This window comes from Caenorhabditis remanei, chromosome III (assembly GCF_010183535.1).
Source record: "Caenorhabditis remanei strain PX506 chromosome III, whole genome shotgun sequence".
NCBI classification, from domain to species: Eukaryota; Metazoa; Nematoda; class Chromadorea; order Rhabditida; family Rhabditidae; genus Caenorhabditis; species Caenorhabditis remanei.
This window is the reverse complement of record NC_071330.1, coordinates 4,202,714-4,217,748: the sequence shown is the minus strand read 5'-3', so window position 1 is coordinate 4,217,748 and position 15,035 is coordinate 4,202,714. Positions and strand designations below refer to the sequence as shown.

At 40.2% G+C, this 15,035-nt stretch overlaps 1 protein-coding gene across 1 annotated transcript; it reads right to left on the bottom strand.

Annotated features, from left to right (window-relative positions):
- Nucleotides 1–6,014: 6,014 nt before the first annotated feature.
- Nucleotides 6,015–8,097, bottom strand: GCK72_009008 (uncharacterized protein; the record flags this gene model as incomplete). Its single annotated transcript, XM_053727163.1, has 2 exons — nucleotides 6,015–6,361; nucleotides 7,992–8,097. The coding sequence occupies 2 exons, from the start codon at nucleotides 8,095–8,097 to the stop codon at nucleotides 6,015–6,017; spliced, it is 453 nt and encodes a 150-aa protein (XP_053586740.1).
- Between the last annotated feature and the right edge of the window lie 6,938 nt (nucleotides 8,098–15,035).

Genomic DNA, 15,035 nt, shown 5'->3' with positions numbered 1-15,035 from the left:
GCCAATCATTCTCAAGAAAGATCTAGATGGATTTTTCAATAGATTTTGGACATCTGGGCATCCGGAAATATAGACAGACAGACAGATCGAGTCAAACATCCCAAACGTAAGGGTCAGAGTTGCGCGGAATTCCGACTTCCGACTTCCGGGCTGTTTTTCACTTCCGACTTCCGGCTTCGGACTTCCGGTATAGGAGTTTTTGAATCTTTGCGAAAAAATCTACTCCCGACTTCCGACTTCCGACTTCCGACTTCCAACTTCCGGCTTCCGACTTCCGTGTTCAAAATTTTACTTCCGACTTCCGACTTCCGTTTTAGAAAAAATCACTTCCGCGCAACTCTGGTAAGGGTATGTTGCAAAGCGTCTAGACATCAGGACATTTGGAAACACAGTCAGACAATTGTCTGTATTTTTGACATTCCATTTTTTTCCCTGTAAACTCACGCCACTATTCCTTCCTCTTCTCCCCTTGTCCTTCCACCTCCCGCCATTTAAACCATTTCAAAACTCACTTTCACTCACAGAGACATTATGCAAAAATCTTCAGTTTACCTATCTCTCTGACACTTTTCTGCTTCTTCTTCTTCTTCTTTCTCTCTTCCGACCGTCAAAGGGTGCCCACACCGCTATGTTTGCCATGCGACTTTGTGGGGAAAATGAGTGAAACCTGTGAAATCAGAAAACGAGAGAGAGAGAGAGAAGCAGAGAGAGATAGGCGCCTCTTTTCTCTCCGGAGGGGTGACGCCTAACCGTCGGAAAAGAATAAGAAAACGAACGAATAGCTGTTCGTCTCTTTCTCTAGTTGACTGAATGGATTAGGCGCCACTGCATACGACCATTTTTTGCACTCTCTTCCAACACACCTGTCCCCTTATGATGTACACATTTATTGATGTTTCTGGAAGTTCTTAAGACGATTATTTATTTCCATCTCTATTTTAAGGTCATGCTTCATTTATATGACCTCATGACATGACTATTTCATTTTCATTTCAAAGTTTGTATATTTTTTGAGATTTCTCAAACTTTTCTTGAAAAATTTCCTGCCAAGCCTCTTTTTCCCTTGTCTCTCTCCCAATTTAGGCGCTCCTCATAGTCCTACTTTTTTGGTTTTTACAATTTTTATATGAAAAAAGTCTTGAAATTTATTTTTGTAGTTGAAAACTTTTTGATAGCTCTTCTAGTTTTAGAGATATACGCTTTTAAAGATAGTTTATGGGCGGAGGACAAGCTAGAACATATCATTTCCCTGTATCTCTCATAACTCTAGACCAAGCAGAGATTTCAAAATGATATTAACTGTAAACTTGTTTAAAATTTAGTAGTGATAATTTTTGTAGTTATCAACTTTTCGATAGCTGTTTTCGTTTTTGAGATATTCGCCTTTAAAGACAAGCTTCCCGTGGCAAGTTACTACTGTTTAAAGTTTTGCTGTTCCTACGCTTCATAACTTCCCAGGAAAATATTTATTCAAAAAGTTGTCAACAATAAAGTTACTCTCCGTAAAATTTCTTACATTTTTGTAGTTGACAACTTTTTGATAACTTTTCTTGTTTCCGAGATATAACGGTTTTCCTTCTGCGAGAGAGAGCGAGGGAGAGGAAGAGCGACGCAGAGAAGTCATACATTCTCGCTTCTCTGCGTTCTCTCCCTCTTCTTTGTGTTCAAAGACTCATAAACCTACAGTAGCTATCAAAAAGTTTGGTTTTTTACTAAAAAAAACTGTTACAGTACGAATTTTACATATTTTTCGAAAAACGACCCAATTCTTATTCCAAAAAACACATTTATTGTGTTCTATGAATACATTTGTGACACCCTTTTTATGGAAGAATGACTCATCATGGGAATATGATAAGAATGGCTAGACACCGGTGAATGACACCTCCCTGACATTTTGACAGTTTTCGGTGGCCTAGAAAACTCTAGTCCATCCCACTCATTATGTTTTCTCTGCGTCTCTCAATCTCTCTCATCTTTTGATCTACTCTCAACTCTTCCAGGTGTACACAATGCCCGTCTTCTAAATGGACACCAACTGGTTGTACGTGTTGTTGCAAAAGAGCACGGCGGATCCGCTGGAACGGCTCAAGCTCGGAAATGTGATATTGGTCAGTTTGGCAATAGAGCGCGTTTGCATCAGATATCTTTTTGCAGAACGAGGTCTCACAGCGAAAAGTGTCGCCACACCCGAAGTTGGTCAATGACTTTCTTGACGTCATGTCCGGATGGTTGACTGGGAGTAATTTTAAGGTATATCACATATTGTTATCAGTAGCATTTCAGAAGGGGAAACACCACATTTCTGGAATTCCGAGTGATAAGAAGTTTTGATTTATTTCGGGAGAACGATTTGATCATTAAATGATTTTTTGCAAGTGCGCACTATTGAACAGTTTAATAGAGCGCACTTGCTCATTCCACTTATTTTGAAATTCCTAACGCTGCAAATACGCTCCATCGGATACCATCAAAATTTTCTCCGTTTCAGGTGTCTACAATCGGTCTGGAGATATTGGACGCCGCACTCCGAACGTCTCCAGAAGTCCTTGCTAGTTATTATTTCGATAGGTTGTCGGTTTTGATTGAGAGGTGAGTGGTTTTGGAATTTCAGGGATTTGTTTTTAAACGTGAATCGTAAAGTCTAGAATTTCTGGAAATTTTTGAGGAAAAAAACAGTAAAATTTGAAATTCCAAGGGAACTTGACGAATCGTAATGTCTAATTTCAGATTCCCGTTTTTCTGAAAATTGAACTATAGAAATCGGAAAATATTGAAAACTCTGAAAATCCGAAATTGTGTAATTTGAACTTTATGCGAACCTGAACGTCTAAGAACTCAAAAAGTGTAAACTAGGAACTTCTAAAATCATGTAGTTTCAGATTCACAATTTTTTTTTGAAGTTTAGTGATTCTATAACTCTGATCGTCAGAAATTCTGATAATTTGAACTTGAAAACTTTGAAATTCAGAGTTTACAAAACTTTCAGAGTTTGGAAAATAGATAGTCCGGGAAAATTTAAACTCAAAAATCAAAGTTTTTGAAATTTTGAATTTTTAAGTATTCTGATAAACCTGAAATCGTGGGATTCTAGATTACAGTAGTTTCTCAATTTTAGATTTTCAGTTAACCTGAATTCAGGATATCCTGAGATTTCCGATTTCTTGATAAACATCAGTTGAAATGTTTGAAAAACTAGGATTTCTTGACTTATGATCTTCTGAAAATCTGAAATAGTAATCCAGAGAGCCAATTTTCTGAAATTATGGAGCTTAGAAATTCCAAAGTTCTATAATTAGTGAAATCAAAATCTTGAATTGTATCAAATACTAAAAACTTTGATCAATCTCCTCACCAAATATGAATCTCAATTAATTTCCAGAATGGGCGACGCAAAGGTGCAAGTCCGTGAGATGGCAATCAACTTGTGTCTACAACTCGCTTATCTGGAAAACTCGTCACCAGTGGTATCTTATTTTCAGAATATCCTAATCATAGAATAAAATTTTCAGATGCTTCTCGACAGACTCTGCGTTCCAGGAACTGGATTTGAGCACAAGCAGTGGCTAGTCAAAGTTGGCTCATTGAATATTTTGAGAGAGTTTTTGAGTAGTAGGTGAGTCTGAAAATTGAAATTTAGCATCGTGACTTAATTCTGAAACCAGATTTCTGAATATAATAACTCCCCATTTCCAGCTTCGCCCTCGTCATTCAACAGGCCATCACCCTAATTCCCCAACTCTGTCGTCTAACCAATGATCCGAATTCTGAAGTCCGTGATGCCTCGACGGCGTGTCTCGTGGATTTAATGGTGTACGGTGGGAAGCCAGTCGTGGCCAAGATTGCTAGCACAAGGCTGATTAATGAGCAGAAGTGAGTTTTTTTTGGGAACCGACTAATTCAAAATTCACAATTTGAGAAAAAATGTTTGACAATTATCTTCAATTATTTCTACATGACTGTACTCCCCGTGTTCTCAACTTTCCAAAAAACAAAAAATCATTGAAATCGGACGACTCTACGCGGAGTTACGCGGGGTGGCAAGAGAGTGAGAGGGCGCAGACGACGAGAGTGTCTCGTCGTCTGCACTCTTTTTCTCTCTCGTTACCCCTTGTAACTCCTCGCCGTCTTGACCTAGAAACTGAATTTTTTTCGTTTAGACCAGAATTTGGTTATCTAGTCCACTACGTATTTCGATATCTGCAAAAATTAGGTCACAAAGTTCCAGAAGCCAGTGGCCTAGAAATCGAAAATGCAAAAACTAGGCCATCACATTTATTCATTATTTTGGTGGCCGGGAAAACCATGGCTCAATAGAAAAGAAAAAACTGGTGGTCTAGAAACACGAATTGTAGAAAATGTAAGCCATCACATTTTTCACTATTTAGGTGGTCTAGAAAACCAAGAAATCGAATCTAGGTCAGAAAGTCAAAACTCACTTTTGAGGCCTTCCGAAAATAGTTTTTGAGATTTTCAATCTCAAAACCGATCTACCAAAACCCGTGGCCTAGAATTCTACCTATGAAAAACTAGTCCCCTTTTTCAACATCATTCAGAAATTCCATACATTTCGAAAATTTCGGTAATCCTCATATCTTTTCTCCTTTCTCCTCATCAACTATACGAGTTCTTATGCAAAGCGAATAAAACAATTCTCGCGCATTCATTTAACACAGAATCCGCGAAAAGTCATCGAGAGAGAAATAGCGTGTGATAAGGAGAGAAGTAGAGAAAGAGACGAAGATTCAGATTATGAATATAGGAAGAGATAGAAGAATCATCCCGAGAGAAGAGGAATCATTCACGCTCTACATATTTTAGTGTTCATTCCACATAATACATAGTTTCAAGTATTGTTCTCTCTCTCTCTTTGGTTATCAGATTTATTCGGGTACCTAGGAATGGAAATTAGGTAGAGTAAACTGGTTTTATTATTTTTCAAAGAGATCTTTACCTAGATCTAAGATAGCTATCAAAAAGTTGTCAACTACAAAAATGGTAAAACTCAAACTAGTCATGGGTCGGGCCGTTCCGCAATCAGAATTTTTCTCGGTCCGGCCCGCCTGCCCGATGTTTGAAATTTTTTGAAAATTTAGAATTTATTTGCAAAAATGTCAAATTTTTGAGTATAGTTCAGAATTTCTCCAAGAGATCGGATTCTTGTTGCAAAATGTTTTTAAAATTCGATTTAAATACAATTTTGTCAAAAAAATAAGTAGTTTAGTTGAACTTTTAATTTTGGGTTCTCAAGGAGAAGTAAATTTGGAAAAGAAGTGAGCGTAAGGAATATAGAATGCCTCATGTAAAGGTTATCTTCTACAAAATTATAGATGGTATTATGCACTTTTTTTTTTGGCAACGTTTCGATAACTCTCTAGATTTTTGAGATGAAGTGTCTTTAAAGATAAGCCAAGAGAAGAGATTTTTTTGACCTTCTGTATTTTTGAAGCTTCTCGAGTTTTCAAAAAGTGTTCAACTAGAAAATTGTAGTATATTTTATGATATTCATTTGTATAGTTGACGACTTTTATTTGTAAACTTGCATTTGAAAGTTATGGGAGATCGAAGGGGTGTAGCCCCAAATTCAAAAAAAGAGGTTCTAATCTATTTGGAACTGGCTGCAACCAGTCATGACTACACTCATTCAAACCACTGAAATTTTCTCATTTCATATTTTTAAACTTCATACGATTTGAAAAAAACTGACAAAGTTTTAATGTTAATTTTGAAAATTTCCTAATCTTCAAGGTTCCATAACTTTTCTAGTTTTCAAGCTTTCCACTTGAAATTAGGCTTAAATTTACTGAAATTTCAACTTTATCTTTTGAAGACTTTTCCCCAATTAAAAATGATAATTCCAGAATGACAACCCTCCTCCAACGCTACGAATCAACAGTGGCGACTCGTGGAGACCTCCCACCGAAACATGCGATCCCCATGGAGACCACTCAAACGCAATTACCCTCTCGGAACTCTTTACTCCGTCGTTCGCTCCGTTCTCCCGCCAAAATCATTCACCCTTCTGCCTCAACAACCTCATTCACTTCCTCTGCTCGACTATCCACTCCACCGAGGACTGCTCCATCACTTTCACCTGCCCCCTTGATGTCAACTCCCTCTCCACTATCTCTTCCGTCACCCTCATCTGGAGGTTCTGGTGGTAGATCAAGAGACTTGGCGAGAAGTTCATTGAGAGCACCCGCTGGAATGTCACTATCAAGATATAGGAGTTCCAGTTGTGCTCCGGCGGCACAATGTGCAATCACACTAGATGATTTTAGGAAGTCTTTTGTGGCCGTGCCAAAGATTGTGAGTTTTTTTTTGCAATGTAGATTTTTTAAATAACTCTTGAAGCCTAACTCTGTAATCTAAGTCTTAAAGATTCAAAAAGATAAGCTCCGCCCCTTTTTGTTACACCTAAAAACTCCTGAAGGTAAGTCTGAAAATCCATACTTGTCTAGAACCGGCTTCTAAAAATGAGCTAATTTTTTTCAATTTTTAATCGAAAAGGTGAACATAATTTTTCAGAATCCCTACTAATTCTGAATCAAAGTCGAAAATTTGACTTTTCGGGAAAAAAATTCGAAAAAATTCAAAAAATTTAAATTTTGAACCTTCATTTCGGTGACAAGACCCGGCCCGGCCCTGGCCTAGAGAAGTATGTGAAAATCGAAGTCTTAAAGACTTGAAAATAAGCTCCGCCCCTTTTACTTACACCTAACAAAATTCCAGTCAATCTACTCGAATACGGACGTCCGTGAAAAATTGGAAATCGCGAATTCCGTGTTGCGAAACGCCAACGAAGACTGGAGTAAACGTGCCAATCAGCTGAAATTAATCCGCTCTGTCGTCATAAATTCTGATGAATCAATCGATCGACGTCTTCTAATTTCACTGATCAATGAGTTATCCGACGCTTTGGAATTTTCGGTTCGAGACCTCAGATCTCAAATTGTTCGAGAAGCGGCGATCACGTGTAGTTTTTTGTTTGAAACGTTCGGAATGGAAGTGAGAAATGTTGCTGAATGTGTGCTGCCTGCTGCCTTGGCTCAAGTTGCTGTCAGCACGAAAGTGATGGCGTCGAGTGCGGCAACGCTTACGGTTTTCATTGTGCAGGTTAATTTTTTGCATACTTTTGCATAGCCGACACGTGCCGGCGCGTAACTCGCTTAAAACGCAATATTATGAGCTGAAAAATATACGGAAATGTAGATATCGGCGAGTTCTATAGATGTGGCCTACTACAAGCTGTATGGCTATTCGTTTATGTATCGCGGGCCGGACTAGGATGGCTTTTTCGACCGTTTTCACGTCTTTGCCACTTTTTCCGTCCCGCGGAACATTACCAATCCACCGTTCAGCCCGTTGTACAGTACCGCTCAAAAGTAGTTTAAGTTTTTATTTTTTCAGTTAAAAATGCCCAACTTTGAGGGTGTGTCATAGTAAAACTAACTGTCCCACAAAATTACTTTTTATGGGTTCAAACAGACCAAGAGTAGAACTCCATTTTTATAGTTGACAACTTTTTCGTACGGACAATTCCTAGAAAGTTACATCTCGACAAAGTAATTTCTCCCTCAAATCGACCAATTTCAGTGCAAATTAGTGCGATTTTTGAGCTGTCGTCTTAAAATGACCATAACTCTCTAGGGAGCCTCACTACAAAAAAGGTGTCAACTACAAAAATAAAGCTCTACTCTTGTTCTGTATGGTTTATACATAATTTACTTTGTGGGACTATCAGTTATACCGTAACACTCTCTCAAAGTTGGCCAATTTCAACTGAAAACGGCCAAAATTCGTATATATTTGCACTGTACTGTAATCCCGGTGTACAATCCGTGACGTTCCGTTTTCCAGAAAATCCAATCCCGTCAAATCTTCACCACCCTCTCTGAAATCACCAACTCAAAATCCAAAGAACAACGACGTCATCTTGCAAATCTTCTGGAGACTCTCATCACCTCGTGGGATCTGAAATCCAAACAAACCATTATGAAGCAGTTGTCTCAACTCGTTCAAAACGCGATTTGTGATGCGGATGGGGAGACGAGAGTAGCTGGAAGAAAGGCGTTTGCAAAGTTGGAGCAGTTGCATGGAGCAGCCGCAGATCAGATATTTAGGGTAGGTGGTCTCATTTTTTTTGTAAAAATTACAATTTTGAAAACGTGAAGATCATGATTTCAAAAAAATTAATTTGACAGTCATTTTTAATTTACTCGACACTCTACTAGGTAGATACTCTGATGGTGAGATTCATTTATTCAAAAATTAAAATTTTTGTATTCATTCAGCCTGTCTAGAACTCTTGAATCTACAAATTTAAGTTTGGTTATATTTTTGTGACGTTAGATTTTTGTAACTACCCAATTTTCATGTTTATACTTGTTCGAACCGCTCGAACAAGCTGAATTTGAAAATCTAAAGTTCAATAGGATCTATACAAAGTTACATTATTTGGTGTACCTTTGCTTTTTCTGTAGCTACCGTAATTTCGCGGTGAGACCAAAGTCTTGAAAATCCATCTAAATATGTCATGTTCCCTTAACCTTCTAAACGTGCTGGTTCTAAAAATTCAGGTTTTGATTGAGATACGGTAGTTTTTGTGAATTCGATGAATTAGGTAGCTGATTTTCGAAATTTTTAATGCATACTTGCAAACCGGGCCGAAACGAGCCGGCGCGTAACTCGCTTTAAACTCAATGTTATGGGCTGAAAAATATACGAAAATGTAATGGCCAAAAAAGCCATTCTAGCCCGGCCCGCGGCACATTAACGTTTAGCCATCCGGTCCGTAGTAGGTCACGGATACAGAACTCGCAGAGATCAACATTTTTGTATATTTTTCAGCCCATAACATTGAGTTTGAAGCGAGTTACGCGCCGGCCCGGTTTGCAAGTATGTTTTAATGTGTTCATGCATTTCCAGCACCAGGATGTGTTGATTCCGAAAATATCAATTTCAAAATTTTTTGACTTAAACTCACAAGGTCACGTTTTTTTTTGTATTTTTTGGACTACAATCATTCTTTCATAGCTACCGTAGTACAATCATTTCCTTCAAAATTTTGTACGTTTCTATACTTGTTTTGACCGTCTAAACCAGCTTTTTGAAGCTACTGTACTCAAAACATCCGGATATCCAACACATCCATTCTCCAATTTTCCCATGTTTCCAGGAACTAGACCCGGCAAAACAAAAAATGCTTCGCGACGGCGTCTCCTCCTCGTCGTCCAGTTTGAACAGCGACAGAGACAATAATAATCAGAAGCAACAGCAACAACAGCAGAACCAACAGAATATTAGTCAGAGTGAGAAAGATAATTATAAGATAATGATGCATACCAACAAGACTAATTATGATTACAGAGTTCCTGTCACAGCGAAGCGCATCGGCAGTCGACAAATCACAAGTTCTTTCGATTGCTGTGAAACCCCAGACGATGTCAAGACCAACTGCGATGCCGATTAACAGTAGGCTCCCGAAATCGTCGACTTCCACTTCGTTTTGTGAGTTTTACTAGACATGTCAAAAATCGGCCGGCCTGGCTCAGCCAGTCGGCCCGGAGTCAAAAATGGGTGAATTTTTTGAAATTTCAGAGTAAAGTACATATATTTTTAATCGAAAACTTGAATTTTTTTCAAAAAAAGATTTCCAAAAATTCAATTTCTGGTTCAAAACGGGCCGAACCGAGCCGAGCGGGCCCGTCTTGAAGTTTCATACAGTAATTCGACTAGTCTAAAACTATATACTTTCAGCTACTGTAAGATCTAGTGGTTATGGTCAAAATGGTCATCAATCGACAACCGCACCGAGCAGAGCAAAGACACCAAGTGACGGATTTGGAGGTATGTATAGGGATTTTGGGACATCCGGACAAACAGATAGTTTGATATATAGATAAATTTAGCTCAACTTCTGAGTTTTTGGTCATAGCTTGGAAATTTCGAATTTTTGAAATGGGCACATATTTAGAAGAGCATGAAGCCAATTTCCACATACTTATCAACAAAATTCAAAATTCAATTTTTTCGAATTTTTATGAATTTGTTGATATTTTTCCGCGAAAAGGTAAAGATTTCGACTATGATTCAGCATTAGAAAGAATTCTGAGAAATCATTAAAAATTTGCAGAATTTTGATGAAAAATTTTGAAAAAAAGGACCTTCTTTTAAGCCGGAACTTGATAATTATGACTTTCCATATTTTGACTACTGTAGTTTTTGTGGCGAGACCAAAGTAAAAAAGAGAATTTCAAATAATCAATGTTCGAAACCACTATATTTTGATCTACAAAAGTTGCTTCGATAAAACTTCTGAAGTAAGTTAACGGTACACTTCTTACAACCGCGCTTTAGAGAAGCAGTCAAAGAAAAATAGTGTGAGAAATCAAGAGATTCAGAGAAAATAATTCATTTCTCAAGCACGTTGAGTCCCAGGCTACCTACAGGGTGCGGCAGAATTACCCGCACAAAAGTTTGGCGCCATAAAGCAAGGCGATTGACGCAATTCTGGCGCGCGTATTATTTAAATTTTTGTTAATTATTTCATTTTTTATCATTGTGCCAAATTTCAGATTGATCGGTTTTGTTTTAGGTAAATGGCACCGCCGAGTCCACATCGCTCTTCTATTTTGAACCTTTTCAAAGCAGGAGTCCCTCCGGTTGACATCATTAAACGGCTCGGAGTCCCAAGTAGAACCGTCTATGATTCGATTTCTCGTTTCAAAAAGCTTGGCACGTTTTTGGATATATGTGGGAGAGGCAGAAAACCAACAGTCGTGACTCCAGATCGGATTAAAGCTGTGAAAGAGAGAATCAGAAGAAATCCACATCGGAGCATCAGAAAAATGGCGAAAGGTATGAAAATTAGTTCACGTTCGATGGGAAGGATTGTCAAAGACAAGCTGAAACTTACCTGCTACCGTGTAAGAAAAGCAGCCATTCTCTCGGAAGCTACAACGAAGAAACGGCTCGAAAGGTCAAAAAAGCTCCTTCAGCGCACGCGCAATGGTGAACACTTGGTGACAGTGTTCTCCGACGAGAAGCTGTTCACGGTACAGGCAGAATTCAATCCTCAAAATCATTGAGTACTAGCTGAGACATCTGAGGAAGCTTTTGCAAACGGAAGGACCATTCATCAAGCTTCTCATCCCGCTAGTGTGATGGTTTTTGGAGCAGTGTGTGCTGATGGCAAGTCACCATTGCTTTTTGTCGATCAGGGAGTCAAAATCAATAAAGAAGTCTACATTTCGCAGATTTTGGAAAAGACACTTCTTCCCTGGGCCCAGAAGCACTTCAATGGACGTCGCTGGGTGTTCCAACAAGACGGCGCACCAGCACACACTGCCAAGTTGTCGCAACAGTGGTGCGAAACCCATTTGCCTGCGTTCATTCCGAAGGACGAATGGCCACCGTCCTCGCCAGACCTCAATCCTTTGGACTACTCCATCTGGGGGGTTTTACAAAACAAGGTCAACGCTAAACCCCACTCAAGTATCAAGGCTCTGAAGAAGACCCTGGTCAAGGAATGGGACGCTTTGTCTCCGGAGTACCTGCGTGCAACCATCGATGCCTACCCTAGACGTCTTCGTGCTGTCATCGAAAAGAGAGGAGGTCGGATGGAACAAGATTAGCTGATAATTGTTGATATGGTCATGAATAAACTTTTTGTTGATTCCCATGGTTTTCTGACTTTTACTTTTTTAGATATAGCACTTATAGCTTGTGCGGGTAATTCTGCCGCACCCTGTATGCGAACACGCTCTAACGAGAAACTACGTGGAAATGAAAATATTTTCACGTGTCCTAAAATTTTCTGTAGTAAAATAGATTCTAATGTTCACCGCCACGTATTGCGGACCATGTCTTTTTCAGAGCGCGTTTGCATAGGTAGCCTGGGACTCAACGTGCTCAAGGAATTGTAAAATACAGTGATGTTGGACATCCGGAAAAACAGACACACTGACAGACTCCTCTCCATCTCAAATACTTGACATCTTTTGACTACTGTAGTTTTCGTGCCGAGACCAGAATCCTTACTTGCCAAGCCCCGGCCCGAGTTAGATGAAATTCTGAAAATCCTCAACAATTTTCACATTTTCGATGAAAAATTGAAAAATATCGAAAAAATTGGTCCATTTTTTGAAGGGTCGGGCTGGGCCGGGCCTTGACAAGTATGTCAGAATCTGAAAAGGAATATACTGAGAATTTTTGACTAGCTGATTTTGAATGTGACAACCACGATTAGCGTTTCAGCTTTGATCAGGACATCCGGACACACAGACAGACCCCCAATTCATTTCTTACAACTTCCAAAACTATTTCAGCCACCTCCCATCACCATCATTACAACAATAACAATAACAAGTCATCATCCTCCTCTCCCTCCACTTCCACCCATCAGACCCCCATCCAACGAGTCGCCTCGAACCTCGGAAGCTCCTCATTCGTCGCTTCGTTGACTCAAGAACAAGCAAGTCATCTCCAGAACGCAATGGATTTGGCAAAAGATGAGTTGAGCAAGAACAACGAGGACGATGAATTCCTTCTCGGCGAGATTCGAAAGACCCCACCGAAGGAGGTGTCCCCGCCCCCGTCGACTGCTCCGTTGAGAGCTCACAACAATAATAACGGAGGCACCAATAATCAAAGTGTAGAGCATATTCTGAAGGCGTGCACCAGTTCATCTATAAATGAGAAACGAGATGCAGTGCTTAGCCTCTCTCAGATTGTGCTAGACCGTAATCTGGACCAACTGGAGTGCAAGATTATTGGAGACACCCTTTCACGTCTTCTGGCAGAAGGAAATACCACTCTTATCATCTCAATTCTGGAGACAATCTCTCTATTCGTGAAGTGTCACTACAAGAAACTGGATGGCTGGCTGAAACTCGCTCTAGGCAAGTTGTTCGCCAAGATGGGTACTGACTCGTTGCCAAATGTGAAGTCAGCACTGTCCTCCACCCAGAAGATGTTTCTGACCACTTTCGACCCATCCACCCAACTCAAAGCAGTCTGTGATTTTATGTGTGACCCTGTGCACTTGTTGGCTCCGAAATCGCGATTGGCTCTTTTGGAATACATTTGTCTGCTGTTTGAGGAGATTTGGCCAGAAGATCCGAGGTGTTTGGAGAGGCAGACACAGCTGGATACCCCTTATACACGAGCAGCGGTAAGGAAAATGTTCGCGTGGATGTTTGACCCGAGGATTGGAGCGATTTTGATGCCAGTGAGTTACAGTGTCTTTGGACTGTGTCCGTGGACTTCATAGTAAATTTCTAGGCTTGCGAACGCCTTGTGTGCGCACTATTCGCGTTGAATGCTGCTGATTTCACTATGATCTTTGGTGACCTTCCGCCGGAATGCAGGGATTGGGCCTATCGGATTCTACAGCTGAATGGACAACAACAAAGTACTCAGAGACAGATTCAGATTGAGAAGGAGAAGGAGAGAGAGGCGGTTCAGTTTAGGTTGGTTTGGGGACTAACGTGCTTATCACAAAAACCGCAGATACTAGACAAAAACTGATAACTGAGAAAATGTAGCGCTTAAAATTCTCTACATTTCATCAGTTAACCACTTTTTGATCCGAGTATTACCCACGGAGATATAAGCGTTCAAAGTTGGAACTAGCGAGGAGAGACGCGGGGAGGCTAGACTGTCTGCTTCTCTGCGTCTCACTCTCTCTAACTTTGTGGTTTTCATGTTTTAACTTCTTCACGTTACAGTAACAACAACTACAAACCGTGTCCACTCGACAAAGAGGAGCCACCAATCGAGAAACCACTCACTGTCAAGGCCACTTTCTCTACCTATGAATCCGCCAGAAAATCCAAGGAAACCCCCTCATCAGATTACCGAAAATCTACTGTTCATTTGGCCAAAAACCACGTGGAACAAGCCGCCTACATTCGGAATCAACTGGATGCCATGAGAGATTTCAATCGACCAGACAAACTGAATGAGTCGATGGCCAATCTGCATGGAATGATGTGTGAGGGCTCGTTTACACTTTGGAATCAATTTTTCGACGAGTTACTGGACTCTATTTATCAGGTAGGTGTCGGGGAGGGAAAGCAAAAAAGAAAAAAAAACTTAATGGTGAGGGGTGGAGTCGAACCCGGAACCCTTGGGGTGACAGGGCAAAACGCTAACGCCTGAGCCAGTTGTCCACTATGAGAAGCGGAACGCCAGTGAATGAAAAGGGGGAAAGCGGAGTGAAAAAACTATAAAATTTTTCAAAGTTTAGTATTTTTGCAGATTCTCTCCACCTTCTCCCAATCGATTCGAAAGAAGCTCGCTCTTCGAATTCTCCAAAAAATGTGCACCGCACAAGCGACCAAACTGCACGACTCCACTGAGATCGCCATTTCAAAAGTGCTCCAATGCGCGTGCACTTCAGAAGACAACACGATGAGTGTCGCCGCGGAAGACTGTCTCCGAATCCTCGCCACACATCTCCCACTGCCACGTATCGTTCAGATCTCGAGAAGAGTGTTGAGTCAGGACGACGACGATCAACGAGGTGTTCTGATTCTGAAGATGTTGACGAGAATGTTCCAGGATATTGATATTGACGAGTTGCATATGATTGTTGATGACGTGGCGCCGTGTTTCGTGACTGCCTATGAATCCACGTCATCTTCAGTTAGAAAGTGCGCAGTTTTTGGGCTCGTCGCTTTGGTTCAAAGAGTCGGAGCACAGAGAATGGAGCCACATTTGAGAGTTTTGAATGCGAGTAAGGTGAGTTGGGAGTAGAAAAAATGGGAAATGGAATGAAAGTACGCTCTATTGAGAATCTCAAAATTTCAAAATTTTCAGCTCAACCTAATCGATTTGTATGTTGGACGTGCGAAATCGTCGGAGTCTGGGACGTCTTCTAATTGAGAATTTGACTATTAAAAGAAAGTTATTATTGTGTAGTACGGGTTTTTCGCTATTATGCCGATAAATAAATTGATGAGAAAATATGGCAAAAATCACAAGGAAAATGGAATGAAAAACACAGGAAAAATCACAGAATGCGAATAAAT